General features: G+C 35.8%; 1 protein-coding gene across 1 annotated transcript in view; it reads left to right on the top strand.

Annotated features, from left to right (window-relative positions):
• The first annotated feature begins 1,895 nt into the window (after positions 1–1,895).
• The window catches only part of LOC131586067 (1-phosphatidylinositol 4,5-bisphosphate phosphodiesterase zeta-1-like), a 46,233-nt gene continuing 28,911 nt past the window's right edge, over positions 1,896–19,217 (top strand). The window contains exons 1-6 of the mRNA XM_058852804.1: positions 1,896–2,050; positions 3,065–3,215; positions 7,526–7,760; positions 14,261–14,462; positions 16,026–16,170; positions 17,908–18,063. Coding sequence (XP_058708787.1) covers positions 1,896–2,050; positions 3,065–3,215; positions 7,526–7,760; positions 14,261–14,462; positions 16,026–16,170; positions 17,908–18,063 — 1,044 coding nt within the window. The remainder of the gene's footprint in view (positions 2,051–3,064; positions 3,216–7,525; positions 7,761–14,260; positions 14,463–16,025; positions 16,171–17,907; positions 18,064–19,217) is intronic.

Here is a 19,217-nt window from a genome sequence, read left to right as displayed (position 1 = left end):
ACTTTTTCAACCAAATTTCATGTAAAGACAGCTACTTGTTCATTGAATGGTCTCCAGCAGGAAATAGGCACTAAAGGGTTGGATTGGTGTTGGATGGATCTCAGTAGCAGCTGTGGGGTGAAAAGAGAATGACCCAAAGGTAATGCAGCTCTCTTTGAAGAACGGAGGGAGCACAGAAAATGCTCTCTGTGCTCCATCTTTCTCTCTATTCAACTGCATTGGTTTCTCTGGGATATTTATTATCATATCCAGATACATAGAGAAAGGAACCTCCCAAATCAGAGGGCAGTAAGTATGCAAAATCTTCATTTGTCATCACAAGAGTAATCTGAAGATGCCTATTTTTACACAGTTTTTTCTCCTTGAAACCATATCAATGCATAGTTCTTTATGACATTTTAAAACCAAGACAATGAGAGCAATCATGGCCAGTCAGCAGTGAATCTATAAAGCCACAAATGAGTATTTACAAAAGGGTGTGTTTGACCCATGTGGCACTGCAATTCCCACCAGCTGTGATGAACAACAGCAAAATCTTATGCTTACAATGAAAACATCTAATATGTGCAAGAATAATGCTTGAATGTTTACACCTTTTTTTTTAAGGTGTAGTATTTACAGTAGTTCTTGCAATTAAACTTTGTTTCTGTTGAAACTCTAATTAAAAGTTATGTTTACAGAAAACAGCAAGGATGGTAGGCATTTGTAATAATCTGTGATAAATGTTAGGAAATAATCACTATCATAGTTTGAAAGTAAACCAAAATCACATGCATTCCTTTGACCTTTGTAATAAATACTGGGAGAGGGGAATGGCATTTCTTTATTCTATAATGCTGCAACACCCAGCCTACATCCCTGGTCAGTCCTGAAATATCTTCTGCACTAGCTATAAGAAATTTATTCCTCCAGTGTCCTGATCTTTTCTTTGTTCATGTATCTATATAAGGGATTCAGAGATATATGCACAAGCAAAGCCTGAAGGCTGAATTTACAAGGTTTCACTAGCAATAAAAAAAAAAAATCTAGATATAATGTCCCAATGTCTTTGCTGATCTTCCTTACTAGATTCCTTATAATCAATGCTTCATTTGGTGTGAAATTACAAAAATGAATATAATTTTGGTTAAAACTGCGAAGGAAAGTAAGAATTTGCTTGCTATCTCAGCTGGAGCACTCTGCTGCCTTTGACATTTTGACTATTCCTGGTAAAGTACTTAAAAAGTACATGAAGAAAGTGAAAAAAAAAAACCCAAACAAATTATTTCCAGTCACTGCAGACCTGAATTATTTTTAAAGTGGTGGTTGACTGATGGAAGACTCTGTACTCTCCTGAGTGATCCAGAAATAAATCAATTAAATAACTCCATTTTGTCTTTTTTCCCCCATTTTTTATTTAGGCCATTGTATCAAAGCTGGTATTTCAGTAAGCATTGAGGCACTTCAGCATAAAATCTGTGGCAAACTGCCTTTGGTCTGTCACATTTCGAGTCTCACTCAGGCTTGCTGACAGCTACACGGAAGCTGGCAACTTCGAAGCAGTTTGCCTGGGGAAGAATTCCTGTAAAACGAGTGGGAAATGGAGTCAGGGTGTAAGTCCAGCCTGATTTCCAAGGGCTGTCCCAGTGATTTGAAGGCTGATACTGGTGTGCCTCAAAGCAGGACATGGACAGCTGCTCTTGCCCAGGCTGGTTTTGAGGACAGAGAAGTTCCCAGCAGGAAAGTGGGAGCTTGGGTGGCCTCCCAGCACTTTGGGGTGGCATCCCACAACTCTCAACATCCACCATCACCCTGTGCCGTGAAGCCAGCTGGTTCCCCAAGGCCCAAAGAAGGGATTTCCCCCCAGGTCTCTGCAGTGGGTTGGTAGCACAGTGCTCCTGGTTATCTGGGGGAAGATGTTGTGCTGGCAGCCTCTGCCTCACCAGCTTGTCACCTCGGACCGGGACAGAGAGACCTCGGCCAAGCTGGCCAAGCTCCCCTGGAGGACATTGGCACGGCTGGCTGCAAAAGGCCTGCTCTGCCCCACACAGCTCCTGCCAGCAGACGTGCTGTGGGTGTGGGATATCCTAAGGGTGGGAGACAGGGGCAGGGCCTGGAGACGCTTTGTGCTGGAAGGAAAAGGCACAGGATGGTGGCAGGGTGGTGGAGCAATGGGTGGGAGACAGGGGCAGGGCCTGGGGACACTTTGTGCTGGAAGGAAAAGGCACAGGATGGTGGCAGGGTGGTGGAGCAATGGGTGGGAGACAGGGGCAGGGCCTGGGGACACTTTGTGCTGGAAGGAAAAGGCACAGGATGGTGGCAGGGTGGTGGAGCGGGGGCAGGAAGGGGCCTGTGCTGGGCGCCTGCAGTTTGTGACATCACCAGAGCAACACTGGAGCGACACTGGAAGGATGGGGGAGTGAACATTCCATGCCATTCTGTCAGGTCACAGTGGCATGAGGAGCCCACTGTGAGCCCAAGTGAGATCTCGGCTATGCCACTGCAGTGAGGGGCCTGGAGCAGGCGGTGCACAGCCACCATGGATGAGAACAGATATCCTTTTCTTCTTCTACCTTCTCCTCTTCCTCTGCTCTCCCTGCCCTGTGACAGCTGCCATTGGGATGCCCCTGACATGGCCCTTTCCCCTCAGGCCTGGGCACACAGGGGATGCCCTGGAGGGCCTGGGGCAGCCAGTCCTGTCAGCCAGGGCCGGTTGATAATGTTTGGGTGGGCACAGTGCTGGGAGCACTCGTTCCCTGGTGTTTCTTGGCACTCCCCACCATTCCCTGAGCCTGCTGAATCCCCTCGGCTTCCCCACGTTTCCCTCCTCTCACTGCAGCCCTTTTTGCACCCTGACCACCCCTTGATCACACCCTCCCTTCGGCCCTTCTGTCACTGCTCTCTGGGACTTTGAGGACAGAGCAGAAATCTCTTCCTGCACACCTTGGGGCCTGCTGCATTCTCAGAGGGCAGAATGCAAGGATGTTCTAGAGTATGAAGAAAGGGAAGCACAATCTTCTTAGGTTTAATGAAATTAAACTTTTCCCCCTCATCCCCTCCATTAAAAGGCAATTTAATTGGCCAGAATCTTCCTTAACCTGACGTCTCATACGTGGTTTTGGAATACAATTCAGAATGATTTCATGAATGGGAATGTTGATTTAGAGGGCTGCAGGAGGCTGCTTGAAAAAATGCAAATAAAATTTGATGAAGACCATTTAAAACATATTTTCAAGGTAAGGTGTATGTACATTAAGCAATGAATGGTTTAGAAGTTCAGTTACACACATCATATGTTTGCTGATTTTTTTCAAGTTAATTTTTTGGGAAATGTATTTCAAGCTAGTGTGGTGTGCAAAATCAGCAAAGAATTTTCCTCCTCCAGGTCTTTCATGTCTGTGTAAAATAGATAACCCAGGGTTTGAATTTGAATCATGAGCCTTTAGATTGGAAGGTATCTCTAAGATCACTGAGTCCAACCATTAATACATTGAAAAGTCCACCTCTGCAACTTGTCCCTAAGCACCACATCTGCAAGCATTTAAGTACTTTCAAGGAATGGTGACGCAGACACTTCCCTGGACAGCCTGTTCCAATGCTTGACAACACTTTCAGTGAAGAAATTTTTCCTAATAGCCTGGCACAACTTGAGTCCACTCCTGCTTGTCCTACTGCTTGTTACTCGGAGAGACTGACACCCACATAACTCTGTCTTTTCTCCACAACAAATTAGTGTAAGATGGAAAATATGTTGGTTTGGATTCCCAGGTGTTTTTTTGTAACATGTCTGCGCTTGAGAAAAGTTAAAGCATTCTGGTTTCATCCTATTCAGCTTCTCTGGTCAAGCTAATGAGCCCAGACATGTCTGTCTGATTCTGGACAGAGCCATGAGAGCAATCTTCTCAAAATCCTCTTTCCAGGAGGACAATTGGGATTTCTCTGAGCTGTCCAGGCTTTAGATCCAGCACACATTCATTCCTTTCTCCACTATACCTCTCCTGTAATATTTAAGAGGTGTGCCTGAATGGATGGGAATCGCTCTCTAACTCCCTGGGAATGGATTTGGCCTTGAGAGGTGGCAGTTTTAAAGATATTTCTGTGAAGATGACATGATACAGCTAGAAGCTGGACTTAAGTTCATTTAGTGTAGGCAAGCAAACTACTGCCAAGCAGATCTTGTCTCAGTGAGCAAATACTAACAAATGAGTACTGGATACATATTTTCTTCATGTAATGACTCAAAATATCTAAGATTTTCCCTTTACATCATTTCCCCCCCAAAAAACCCCATCTGTCTGGTAATGCTTTTTCCCTAAGGGAATGAAAACAAGTGTGTATATATATATAAATATATATATATATTTATATAAATACATGTATATTTACTTACTTTCACCTTTATAGATATGATTCTTTGGAGAATGTTGCAACCAGCTGGCAAATTTTGTCCTGATTTGGCAGAGACAATTAACTATGGCAAGTCAGAAAGGTCATAAGAAGGAAGGCACTAAGCTTTCCTCACCCTGTCTTCCTCTCTCATTGTTTGCCTTCTCAAGCCAAGGTAGAACCAGCAGCATGAGCTCAACCCTGGCTGAAGAGGCTTCCTGTGGTTTTTTGAACTTTTCACTGCATGGAGAAAGTTTCAAAGCTAGAGGATCTCTTGAGAACTTAAAGATATTTCTCGTTGTTTCCTCTATCTTCCCCCTACTTTAGTTTCTGGCAGGAATGTGAGAGATGGTCAGCTGTGGGAAGAGAAAAGGAGATTTGAGGGAAGTGACCTGCAAAGAAGAAGTCTGATCTAGTTGTATTTAACAACATATTATACCCAATAGCCTGATCTAGTTATTTATAGCAGTACTGTTAGGTGCCCTATGCTATTTGAGAAAGATTTACAGGGGTTCAGTAGTTTGGGGGGTTCAAATATTTCATCAGCGAAACAATATGTAAAAATCCAAAGCATTCTGGATGTTACTGACATCTTTGTAATTAACTGCACATCAGCAGTTAATCTAATGGTTCTACATAGCAAAATACATTTTATAGAAAGCTAATTTTAAGGAATAATCAGCTTTTTTCTTCTCTGTTCTCTTTGAGCTTATTTTACTGTAATACTCTTTTGAGCAGTATCAGAATTATGAACATTAAGGTTTTAAGGAATAATAAATTTTCATCTAATTTCTCTCAAGACTTTGTCTCTTCTTTTTCTGAACAGCAAAAATTTGATGTGCATTAATAAAAATAGGAATGATAAAAATCTACCCCAAAAATTTACAATATCTTTTTATAGTGACATGATTTTTATCACTTTAATTTGAAGAGTTCTTTTGTGTAGTATTATTGCCTGTATTTCACCAGGAGGCAGCTAAAATAGAAACTTTACTTTTTTGTCCAGCTTCTCTTTGTGCCAGTAACTAAGTGAACATCCTCCAAGTCCTGATAGACTGTTTATTTTCAAAAGAAGTTGGTATTTTCTTTTCCTGCTTAATGGTTATAAGCAAATTTGCAGCACTGTTAAGAACATTAAAAATTGGATGGAAGAAATCAACCTTAGATGGGGAATTTCTCAGCAGTAATGAAATGTGTATAATTAGCATTTGTACAGAAATATTTTCTTGCTGGTGATTTCTGTTAATAATGATCATTATTATTCTCTTTTGCAAACTCAAAGCAAACACTGAAGTACTCATTTGTAAGATTTTTTCACTAGAACTCCTCATGAAATTTAATTTTGTACTCGTTTCAGTTATTTAATATATTTTTACTCCTATTGTACTTATTCAGAAGTGCAGAAAGAACTTTACTGCATAGGAAGGAACTGGCACCAGATCTTTAAACTTTTGGCTTTCATGGTATGGCTTCAAAACCAATCTAATTTAGCAGTAATCCAATCTGTTGATCAAAGAGCAGCCAGAGCTCAAGTAAGCAATTTCCTGCTTCTAGACATTTCTGTGGAAGCCAAAGCAGCCATAGTAAGGGCCATGTTTGGATGTTTGGATGCTGGAACGTGGTGTCTTTGGCATCTCAGTTTAAGGAGCCAACAACTGAGAATTTTCATCAGTTTACAGTCATAAGCACTGAGGCAGTGGATTGCCATTTGTGGTTTTTGTGAGCAATTTTGTCAGAAGATTTCTCTTGATTTGGCAGGTTTTAAGCAAAAATCAGGCTAAAATGTTAGAAACATTTATATTTCTATATTGATATTAATTAATTAATCAGTACATAATTAACTAATATATAACATATATACAATATACAGCATATAGCATATACTATATTTTATATTATATATTAATAAATAATATTAATATACATAGTATATAGTATATAGTTTATATAATAGAATATATGTTATATATTATTATATATATGCTATTATATCTTAATATACGTATTACATATTATATCTTATTATGGTTATATTATATTATATTATATTATATTATATTATATTATATTATATTATATTATATTATATTAATGTTTTAATAAATTTATATTTATATTTATATTTATATTTATATTTATATTTATATTTATATTTATATTTATATTTATATTTATATTTATATAGAAATGCAATTTATATTTATATATTATATATATTATATTTATATTTTTATATATTATGTTTATATATATGCAAGACATATATTTATTTCTATGCTTATTTATATATATATGCAGTTACTTATTTTAAGTAGAAAATTTTAAAGGAAAAACAGAATTGTTAAACCTGTGAAAAATGTAAAAAGCAGAAATGGTAAAAAAGCATTATTCTTCTCAAATTCTTTTGTGGCCTTTTAACTTTTCTAGTGACTTTTATACTGAAACACAGAAATTAATTACTATGCTAACATTCTGTAAGCTGTATGAAAACAAGCTTACAATTCAAGAATTCTGAAAGTGTGAATAATTAATCTAAGTTCAACATTCTGGCTTGTTAAGATTAGAACATGGTGTCATAGGTTCTTACAAAATATCTTGTCTTCAAACTTGAATATTGTTTTGTTGTGAAACAATAAACTTCGTTTATTGAAGTGTTGAAAGGGTTGTATTTCTTGGTAATTTGGTCATCCTTATTTCATTTTTAAGATTACTGGTTGCTGATTTTGTGTGCAAATTTGACTGACAGTATTTACAATATGGTGTAAATAGCTGTTGGAGAGGTATTATACTAAATATATTTTCCACTTGATAAGTTTTATGCTGCACATTTATTTTAATGCATAGCATTTAAAAGATTTTCATCAATGTGTTTGAATATTAAAAATGCATTAAATCTAAATTTATTGCACTTATTTAGATGCTAATTGTGTCATATGGTCCATTTTACTTTACATAAAATATTTGTAGCACACAAAGTGTCATCTAAAAGTTGAGGAGTGTAATCTGATTGTAGTCACTGTTGCCTGAGGATTCTTCTATGATGCTCACTCTTATGGTCAGTTATAAAAGAGTGTTTGGTGCATAATTTGTATAATTGCATGTTGTTTCATTAATTTCTTTTTTTTTTTTTTAATAAATTTTGCTTGCTTTTTTCCCTCAGAAAACTATTGACAAACAGTCAGGAAATATTATTAGCATGGACGACTTCAGAGCAATTTATCGAGCTCTTGTACACAGGCCTGAATTTGAAGAACTATTCAAGGCTTACTCGACAGATGGCAAAATTCTACCTGACAGCCAGCTCCTTAAATTTCTTATAAAAGAACAATTTCAAACTGAAGCTAATGAAACAACTGCCTTAGAAATTATTATGAAGTATGAACCCATTGATGAAGGTATGTACAGTTTAACTATTTGATATCTAGCTCTTATTTCTCGTGCTTCTCTCAATGACTGTGTTGTCCTAAACCTCATATATTTATTTCTTTAAAAGCATGTCTTTTCATCTATTTATTATGTTTTCTTCCTGTGTTTTAATTTCTTTTTATGGTGCCCTCCTTTCTCTGCTCTGTTCTTTTTTCTGTCATTTCTTTATCTTTTTATTTCTAGTCCTTCTACAAATTCTGTTCTTCAGCACATTACAAACCATTTTCAATTTGTTTTTCTTAAAGTCCATATCTGCCATTTTTCTTCTCTGCTCGTTACACTGTCTTCTCTCCCTTGAGTCACTTAGTGAAAATTCAAGGCCTCAGACAAGACTTTTATGTCCTTCTGACTTCCTTGCAGGGGCACTGTGGAAAATTTTTGTAGGTGCCTGGTCACCTTTTGTGAATCACTAGAATGCTGAGATGAGGAGGGCTTCATAAATCTGTAACATGTTCTTCACCTATTTAAAGGTGCCTCAAGTTGGGGTGTAACACTTCTGCTGAGCGTCACTGATTTCAACTTGTGGCAAAATTTACAGCTAGGAAAAGGATAGAACTGCATTTTGCTGCAAGCTGTTACTTTATTCAGTGGAATATGTTCAATTCTTTCGTTTCCTTGGTTCCCAGTCGTTGAAAACGGGTGGAATTGATAAGTGGTTAAGAAAAACAAACCCAAGGGGAAAATATTTCTTCTGGGATAATAGCACTGGATTTTCTATGGTGACCTGTGGTGGAAGAAGAAAATGGAAAATGCCACTTTTTCAATGAGAAACAGAAGAACATTGGGTGTTTCATTTAGAGGCACTTACTGTCCAGTAATAAAAACATGTGACTCCTTATGCCTTTACTCTTTAAGGCTGCCTTTCAAATTTAACTGTATTTTATTAAACATATTCTGCTCTTTCAGAGGAGCTAATGTTTACTAATTGTTCAAATTACCAGCTTAAAAGGTTCCTTTTATTTTGTGTCACCTGTTTTGATGGGAAAGTTCAAATCTATAGCACAGTTAAACAATGAATAATCTTCAGTCCATTAGAAAACACCTTTATAAATATCAACTGAAGTTTCTATAGGTTTAATTTAATGTCTGGTTGAAATTTCAGATGCTGAGACAAATTCTTGTTTGTTTCTTCACCTGTGATAAATTTGTTTGTCTTGTTATTGGAAATAATCTCGCTGAACAAAATAACCTCTGTATTGTTCTTGCTCCTTTGAGTGAATTCATACTCCCACTCAAACATATTTATTGAAAAGTTCCAGTTATGATTGACATGAGAGATGATTCATATGGTATTGTGATAGACCATTTTGTGTAAGTGTCGTTCTGAATTTGCTACAGAACATTATTCATCAGGATGATCTGTTGGACTCATCTGTCACCCTTGCCCTCCCTGTGTCTTACAAAAAGGGAAAAGGCCAGGCTTTGACATTTGATTGACAGGTTTGCTAATAGTAATGACCATTCTCTCATAAATGTGATAGCACTGCTATGTCAAGATTAGGATGAAAACAATGACTACATTTGACATCTAATTTAAATAAATCCATTTATAGCATCCAGTGCATCCCTAACATTTCTGCAGAGAGATTTTCAAAGCTATTGAGCCAGATAACTTTGAATTTATTCTCTGTAGGTACTGTAGCTAGCTCAGGACAGTATGGAATAAACTAATCTTTCATTCTTGTTATACAATTTAGATGCCCAATGTCAAAATACTACACTAACAGGTTTTTTCACGTGTGCGCTAAAACCTTGCATTTTTGGTAGAAAGAGCCATTTCTATGGAATTGATCACAAAATATGTGATTCACACCTGACAGTTGTGTCTTACTAGCACCCCAATGAGAGTTTTATTCTTCCCAAACATTCCATTATCTTCCCGTTTTACTATTAGCTTTGAATAGAAGACTCAACTCATTAAATGAGATTAAAGAAAACATGCTAACTAAATAATTTTTTTTTAAGCTTGGTATATATGTCTTTTTTAAAAAAAATTCTGCTCATTTACATGGATAGGATTAGAGGCACAGTGAGGATAAGAAAGTGCATCCCAGTATTATTTACAATGTAGAGCCATTCAAGGACTCTATTCCTGCCTATTTTCCTGCTAGGCAATACAAAAACAGGGCAAAAATGCAATCCTGTCTTAAAAAAAACAGCTTGCTTTGTAAATAACAATATAAGCCTGGTGCATCTGTCAGACAAGGACTTTGAGTAATCCAGAATGTATTTGTGAAGCAAAAAAAAAACATTCGCAGTTTATTCCTAGTGCACACAGTCGTGAAGGTTTTTTTTGGATTTTTGATGTATGTGAGACAGAGCTGAATGTAGAGCACAAATTTGCAGAAGAGAGCATTTGATCCCATTGGCCAAGGTAAATCAAACTTAATAAAGGAGACATCTCTGCCAAACTCCCACAGATTTCATAAAAAATCATGTGAAGTAAGAAAGATGGCTTAAAAATCTCAACTAAGACAATGGCTGTGGCTGGATTTGAGAGACACAATATATCAGATTATGAAAAGATGTGTAAAGGTCTAGTCTCAGGGAAAAAAATCAAGACAAGGTGATTATGAGATATAAACCCTTAGAAAACTGAACTGCTGTTCAGATAGATACTTTATTCCAGCATGCACCAGCTGTAAGTGTGGGTAAGGGAGAAAAAGCCTCCCTAGAATATAAACTGAGACTAGAAAAGAATTAAGTGTATTATAACTTTAGTCAAGGAAATACTTCTCTCTTTACTGTTCCCTTAGAGCATGAATGTTTCATACTGATGTAGTCAAATTTCATAGTATGAAATTCCATCTGATGATGTTTCTGCCTTTTAATGACTGAAAGATTCCTCCTTCCATTATAGCAGAGTAAAACCCTTGTCTGTGATTGCAAGTATTTCTCATGAGTTCACCCCTAAAATTCCCAGCAAATGTATCTGTACCCACTCCACTCTCTCTGTCCCAAGTACCATAGACATTTAATTACTCATTTAGCTCTCTGGAAGCAAAGAGCACTCACATACATTTAAAAACATGGGAAACATCTCTCTCTCCACATTTCCTAGTCTCACATTCCGTTCAGGCTCTTCTCCTCCCCACTCCTGAGTCTCTATTTCAGTCCAGACACCTCTCCCAGACCCTGGCAGGGCTGCAGGTTGTACTCAGTCCCTTCAGGAGGAAATGGGTCTTGCAGGAGGCTCTGGCCAGTGCAGAGTGATTTCTTGCTTGTTTTGTCTGCCTCATTGTGGGTACTCTAAAGGCCTTCAGGGCAACAAACATCTTGTGATAGTTTTCCATTTTTTTCTTTCTGAAGAGAAACATTTTCAAAGAAATTCCAAGGTAAATAAGAAAAATGGAATGTAATAAACTCTGAAAATAATGTATAATGTAATCCAAGTTTTTCAAATACCCAGGTTCAAATATCCATAATTCCTCTCTGATATGACAGTATTTGTATATATGGCAGAGCTGGAGTTTACCCTAACAGGAGGAATGAGAAAAATAATTTTATCTTAAATCAGATTTTAAAAAACCCCAAACAATATAAAGGAATATTGTTAATAAAATGAATTGTACACTATCCAAAAGAGGAGGGCAAGACAAAAGAAATCATTGAACTTTGTGAACAAAAAGAGGCAAGGAGAAGGCAGAAATCTTTTCTTGCCTTCCCTTTCTACAACAAATGGATATGTGTGTGCACACTAACTACTGCTAAAAGGTCCTAATGGAGAAAAAGACTGAGGTTCCTCCAGGGGAGGAATGTAAGGTCTTGATGAAAGTCTTTTCACTGTGGAATAGTTATGGAGATGAATTCCCATTTCCTTTAATGTAGAAGCAGAAAATGTCTGTAAGTGGTCAGAAAATAGCATGGCTGGGCTATTCCTCAGAAATGTAAGCTCTGTAAAAATACAAAGATTTTTAGTCTGTTGATTGGAGACATGAGCTGAATGTTTTACTGAAGTCTATGAGCTTACATCTTGACTAACAAAACAATGTTAGATGTTCATTTTTTGGGGATTATGGTCATTAGCATATTTGCTTGAACATTAATTTCTCTTGAGAATATTGCAGTTAACTTTTGTCGATGACAAGAACAGCCAGGAAAACATCATAAATAATTCAGAAAAAAAGCAAGACTGAAAAGCCAGTATTTTTTCACTAATTTAATAAATAAATGCAGAAAAGGTAGAACATAAAAGATGTACACACACACACACACAAATAGTTACTAGCTCTACTTGTAATTGCTCAGAGAAATCTATAGACCATGAAAAATAAAATAATCCAAAATGAAATCCAGACAGCTCATGTAATTCATTAGAGGCAAAACATACAGGATGAGTGTATTCTGTTTTGAGTAATGTGAAAAAATTCAAAATGTTTTTTAAAGATCCAGACAGTAGAAATTTAATCCAGTTGTTACAAGTATAGAACAATATACCACGTGCATGTGGATAAATCTATAGGATTCACTTTTCAAGAGTCATCAAGGCTGCAAGAAGTCATCCTGCAAATCTCTCAGCTAAAAGAAGACCAAAGAAATTCCCGATGCAATAAGTACAGTCGGTTCTGTAATATTATTAATATTATTAATCTGAGTAAGATAGTCAAAAATATGGATGGAACAGGGTAGGACCTTCTTAAATGATGTAATCAGGTCAGTGAAGACAGGTTGACAAATCCAAGTTCTTAGAAAATTGTAACAAGCTTGACTAATACAAGTCAAAGGTTACTTTTGAAAACAGGGGGGAAATGAATGATGAATTGAAAGACTGGAAAAGATCAAATGTAATATTTGTTTTAGAAAGGGAACATCTAAAGAACTAGTCACTGTCAGTGACTAGAAAAAAAAAAGGAGAAAATAATAAATACGTAAACCCTTCTAAGACGGTAAAAGTGAGTTGCAGTTTGTCAGGACATTCCATGAAGAAATAGTATCCTGTTTTCTCCTATGAAAGATTAACAATACAGATGGATAGCAGAAAAACGAAAATTATCAGAAATCTGAAACAGAAAATGCCCTGGATTGGATTTTTTTTTGAAGAAAGGAGTGGAAAGTGGGAAGTGCCAAAGCAGTGTTCATAAGAGAAAAAGTGTGAAAAAAGAGGAGAGGAATAATACCAAACAGAACAAATATTTTGGACAGCAAGGAAGTTTCAGGGTAAATTTCTGTTTCCTAATTATGAAAAATTTCCTAACAAATTTATTTAGCTGTTGAAATGGTTTTATTGGGTTGTCTGTGGATTCTTCATCAATGGAAGACTGGAAGAATAAGTTCAGAAAGACTTCTGTTAGGAATAAGTTGTTGGGTGAATGTATGTTTGATGTCTGGATGCCCTTCTGTTTTTCTTTATCATTGTAAGATTGCAAGTTTTCTAGTTCAAAGACCTGTGTAATTGAGAAACAATTATTTTCTGTAAATTCTCATCCAGGTGTAAAACTTCCAGTCTGTCACACACCAAAGATGGATAATTGCAATTCTAACTTGTACATTCTGATTCTTATAGCTGCAGTAAGAATTACCAGGGCAGAAAAGGGGGTTTTCCTACTGGTATTTCCAGTCCCCAAGTTTGTATACATCGACTTCTAAACTATTATTAACATAAAATAATCTTGGATTATTTACTTATTGTTAACTACTAGCCTAACGGTGACAATAAAATTATTTTAGAGTAAGAACTGAGCAAAATCCCTCACTAATTCAAACTATATTTTGAAGCAAATCTAACTGTTGAGATTATATCATTTGTAAAATGACTGCATTACAAACATGACATTGAGAGCAGTAGCTGGCAGTGTAATGGCTCTGTTTGCCATTAAATCAGTCAAAACCAAAACAAATGGGATGACTATCACTGGTATGGACTCAATTAGTTCATTTTGTTATAAATATAGTAGTGTAATAGGCTTGATTTGCAATTCATCTGTGTAGACAGTTATTTCTTTGGTTACAATGCTATTTTTATTTCAAATATTTCTAAACATGATTTGATCAATATTTATTTGGAATTTTCCACCCCTGGCAAAGACATTTGGTGCTAGAAGTCATAGTTTCTGCAAGATTATATTGAGAATTTCTGACTTTTTAGAGAACAATCCTGGTTCTTTTAAAAGAGAAGATTCCCTTAACACGTTGTCTGGCATGTTACTTTCCAAAGTAAATGACAAATATTTTATTTATATTTAATTAGGACTACTGAAAATTCTTCTTAGTGCTGTCCATAGAAGAATAAAAGTGTCAAAACACATTTTTTTCCTCTCAGAAGTTTGAACCACAGCAATTCAGCTCCAGAGTCACACGTATCTGATGTTTGTGTTGTTTATACATTTGGTATGAATTTTAAAATTGCAGGAAAGCTTTGTGCTGTATAACCTTTAGCAGTGTTCAGAATTGGCTATTAAAAATTTCAGAAAGTGCATCAGAGTGGCTTCACAACAGAGATTTATTTTTTTTTCCTTTTGTTTTTGTTCAGTGAGGAAGAAAAGGCAGTTGTCATTTGAAGGATTTATAAGATACATGAACTCAGACGAATGTTCAATATTTAAAAGCCAGCACAAGACCGTCTATCAAGATATGAACCAGCCATTATGTGACTATTTTATTTCATCTTCTCACAACACCTACTTGATAGCTGACCAGCTAATGGGACCCAGTCACTTATGGGGCTATACCAGGTATATAGACATAATTTTTAATATTTTAAACTTTCTTTGGCTTTTTTTTTTTTTTTTTAATTAATGCTAAGTCACATACAATCCTACTTGGAAATAAGGGACAAAGCCATCAAAGATACAAGTTGAAATGAGAGTGGTATTTTATTTTGTGTGTACACTTTTCAATATATTTGCCAAACCATCTGTTCATAGTCTGGAAGCAATCTATTTTTTTCACTTACATCTCAGAAAATCAACCTTGCAGCAAATGGAATCTATAGTATATTGTACAGTACACGATTAAATCAGTTTTTAATCTCAACGTGCCATGCAAAAAATAAATAACTCCCTGAAAGAAATGTAAAATTCCTGGGCAAGCTGTGATCTGTTCAATGTAGAAGATGTGTGTTGGAGTATGTCTGTGTCAAGGATATCTGTGTTCAGTGCATGTTGCAGTGTGGGCAGGTTAGAAACAACAAAAACAACAAAACATGGGCATTCAAGTAGGCAGCAGGGAGAGGAACCTGTGCAGTGTGTGACTCCAAGAGGATGATGACCAGGATGCCTTATTGCCAAGACAGGGAAGAAAGAAATTAATTGTGTAGTAAATGCAACTCTGAGAGGGCAGGATGTATTAAGAATTAGGAGGAGATGTGTCCAGAATTATTTGTACTACTTTAATGAAGAGAAAGCAGCAGGAATCATCATCTATCTGAACACTTTGTAATTTTTTTTTTGGTTGCTCTCTTGATGTTCTTTAGTGACTTGCAACCATCAGAAACAGTACTGAATTTCTAACAGTATTTAAAATTCCATTATGTTAATGCTGCCTTGCTGAAAGTAATTGCAAAGAAGGTATAACCCCCTCTCTCTTTATCTCCTGTATGTGTGAGGAAAATGCTAAAATCAGCTAAAGGCATATTTGACATATTGTTAATGTGTGAAAAGCAGGATGTAAAAGACAGCTTGGTAATTAAGTAAAACAGTTTATAAGAAATGTTTCAGTTAGTTGCAAGTCAAATATTAGAAACCTAAGAATTTAAGGGATGACACTAACATATTCAGATTAAAGCAGTAAAGTCAGGGTGTCTCAGAAACTTTAGCACTCTTAGAAATGTGGTCTGGGGAGAGGAACTGTTTTATGTAAAGACCAAGTGCAACCTGATTCTCCAAGTACTATAGATTTTTAAATATAGTGATTCTCAAAATTCTAAGCAAGTTTGGAATAGTAGCACAAAATAGCATTGAAAATATTTATTCTTTTATTTTAAGTGGCAATTTGCCTTTGTTCTAAAATTCCTTTATTGAAATCTTTGATTTTTAGCCTTTTAAGGAAGATAATGCAGGTAATCCCATATTCTTTAAAGGTCTAATAAAGTTTATTAAATAACACACACCTAAAACAGGCAGAAACAGAAAGTATGTCTGTCTCATATAATTCTGTAGGATTTCTATTTATGGTGAAAATGAGGTGTTTTTTCTGTAATTAATCCCTGTGCTTGTAATTAGAAACACAGCAACTTGTATAAAAAAGTTTGCTATCTTTCTTTTGGCTGCAAAATTGTTTCTCTTGTTCTTCTGAAGTGCTCTGTTAAAAGGATGCCGTTGCCTGGAGATTGACTGCTGGGATGGCACCAACAATGAACCTATTGTGTATCATGGTCACACTTTAACAAGCAAAATTCCATTTCGCTCTGTAATTCATGTGATTGACAAGTATGCATTTATGGTACGTACAGATCTGTGTGTGTATACATGAGTTGGTTAGAATGGGATGGTGGCTTTAACTAAGTGGGGACATGGCTCTTGTAAATTCTCCAGGGTAAAAAAATGCAACTGAGCAATGGGTATTTTAAAAATTAATTGCAGAGCAATTGTGCTATTTGTTCTTAATGTAGTTTAAAATCTAGTTAAAGGAATCATAATCATTTTTCCTGATAATGAATATAAACCAAACTTAGTGCAAAGGATTCAGGTGATCTCACTCAGCTTGTTAGGTGGAATTCTCACCTGACATAATTTAAACAAGGACTGAATCTATATTGAAGACCTAGTTCAGATTTTTTCTGATGTTTTCCTCCTTCTTTATATCCCTTAAAGGTTTTTTTGTCACTTACTCTTCTGCTGCTATGAGTCTGTCTTGTATCCTCTGTGTGAATTTATAAAATAGACAAAAATATTAGATAATAGATGAGTTTGAGACTTTGTTTTCCATTTCCTCTCTTTTGATTTTGAATGTTGACACTGATAAATGTTAGCAGCTACTGATGTTTTTTGGTCAGGTGACCCATCAGAGCAAAGTTCCTTTTACCTATCTCTAGAAAAACACTGAAATCTGGAGAGTTTTTGCACCGTCTCAGGCTTTTGTATAAGCTTCTGGTGAAACTCCTGCTCAAAGGAAGTGCTGAATGACTATTAAGATAAATCTCAGAATCAGGCCAGCATTATGTGTGTGAATATATACATCCACGATCATAAATTTATGTGGATTTTCATGCATATGTATTTATAGCCTTCTCAGTGTTAATCAAAGCTGCGGTTTTTTTCTGTTTTCTATATAAAACTTAATTAATCTCTGATTTTAAAAGTGAAATTAAAAACATGATTTTATTCCACTGTTTTTCAAAACCCACTGGATAAAACTTGCCTCTTCTTGCTAACACACAGCATATTGTGCTTAACTCTAATTCAAACTTCAGTTCTCAAGCCCAAGTGCCAATGAGATGATAAAATCACAACAGGTCATGGTTGGTACCAGCTGTCCATGCAGGCTGAGCTTTTCTTCTCTTAAAAGTCAATAGCAAGTGCTCAGGAGACAAATGTAAAGACAGGAAAAACATAAAATGGTGTTTTCCTTATTGACAATTTAGGCTCTGCCTGAGCAAAGATTTCATTCAGACTATATTTTTGGTATCCACCAGTATTATTGGCAACTTATGAGATTTACTTATAAGTCTAGATGGATGCATTTCTTTTGAGTTCTTCTCTAATTTTTACTAATTTTCTCTTTTTCACCTTTTAGCTTTAATTTTTACTCAATTACCCTTGCTTGAGTAGTGTGATGAGAAAAGTGTATACTGTCCCTAGAAAAGTTTGTGGTATTATCAAAAATAAAAAATATCCATAGCTTGTTCATGTAAAGGAAATAATTTCTGAACAAGCTTTGGGGAGACTATCAGAGTCTTGATAGACTATTTGAAAAGCAGTCCTTTTTTCATATATGTCTAGCTCTGTTTTAACTTTCTGAAGGTGCATTTCTTTTTTCTTCTTCAATCGTGCTTTCTTTTTTCCACAAATGTTACGTGTTTTATTGTGTTACTAACCTGGAACAAGTGATCTATATTCTGAAGTTTTTGAAAATGAATGTAAATACAGATGGCCAAGGGGACTTTTGTAAGATATTTTGGAAAAGCAATTATTCATATTTTTATTTATTAATAATAAAATCCTAAAATTATATTTCCAGTCATCTGCCTATCCAGTTATACTGTCTCTGGAGAACCACTGCAGCCCTAAACAGCAGGAAGTAATGGCAGACTGCTTGAAAAGTATTCTAGGTGACAAACTTCTCACTACACCAATTGGTGGTGCAGTAGATATGACTGAACTGCCTTCTCCTGAGGTAATAAGTTTTCATTTTTCTCTGTGAAAGAAATGGAAATGATGGTGGGGTTCTTCATTATTTTTTTTTTTCAGTCCTCTGGGACTGAATTTATGGATCACATCTGTGTCAGAAATAGACTTCAGGTAGTAACAAAAATATTTAAACTGCACCAAAAAAACACATGGAAATACATCTGTTATTTGCTGATTTATTTTTTTGTTGCTTAAATTGAAGGAAATTCCTGAAATTTAAACATGTTATTGAAATGGAAACCTGAGCCTACATTTTTTGTCAATAACAGTGATGATGGAGGTTTTTTTTGGTCCTCTGCTACTGCAAAGCCATTCTCTTTCTCAGTGTGTTTCTCCCTCAGACAGCGTTTCTCAGCGGATGGCCCGAGACCCCTGGGACATGAAGTCAGAAAAGGCAATTAGATGGGTGTTGAAAATTTTATTGCAAACTAAAACAAATACATTTCCTTTGTTCCAGTCTTTGCACATAATTTTCTTTCAAGGACAAAAACTTTTTTCAAGTCTTTTGTAGCACAAATACGTGCACACATACAAAATACTTATTTCAGCTTCTCGCTGTTGCCAGTATAGCCATATTTTATTCCTTGTGTTTTTACAGTAGCTAAAAAAATGCAAATGAAAATGTGGGAAGGAAGCACTGTCATAAGGAAAAACAACACACAAAAGGTGTTTAAAATAATTTTTTAAGGATTTCTCAAGGAAAAATATTTTTGAAGTGATCTGTGCAAGAAGATGTGCTGAAGTATTACCGTACTCTTATATTTCCATGACAATGTTGTAATATTTAATGTTCATGTTTCTCCACCCTTTTTTTTTTTATTGTAGCAATATATTTTTTTGCATCATGGTTTCCAACATAATTTTGAAGCCTTGAAAACTGTTTTTTCAATTAGGAAAAAATCTAAACTCTATCAAACAGGAGGGCTTGTTGTAAAGCTTCTCAAATCACGGCTGGATTCAGTGTAGGAGATGTGCAAGGATCATATGTCCTCTGAAGCAAGCACAAAATCAGTGAAATGGAATCACTGAATCACACACTTAAAAATATTAATTTCTATGATATATGTCCCTTACCATATGGTTACTGTGATACAGGGAGTTCATACTTCATATTTCCACAGCTTAGAGTTTTCATGAGTC

This window comes from Poecile atricapillus, chromosome 18 (genome assembly GCF_030490865.1).
Source record: "Poecile atricapillus isolate bPoeAtr1 chromosome 18, bPoeAtr1.hap1, whole genome shotgun sequence".
NCBI classification, from domain to species: Eukaryota; Metazoa; Chordata; class Aves; order Passeriformes; family Paridae; genus Poecile; species Poecile atricapillus.
The sequence above is the reverse complement of the archived record's forward strand: the minus strand, read 5'-3'. Positions and strand labels throughout refer to the sequence as shown.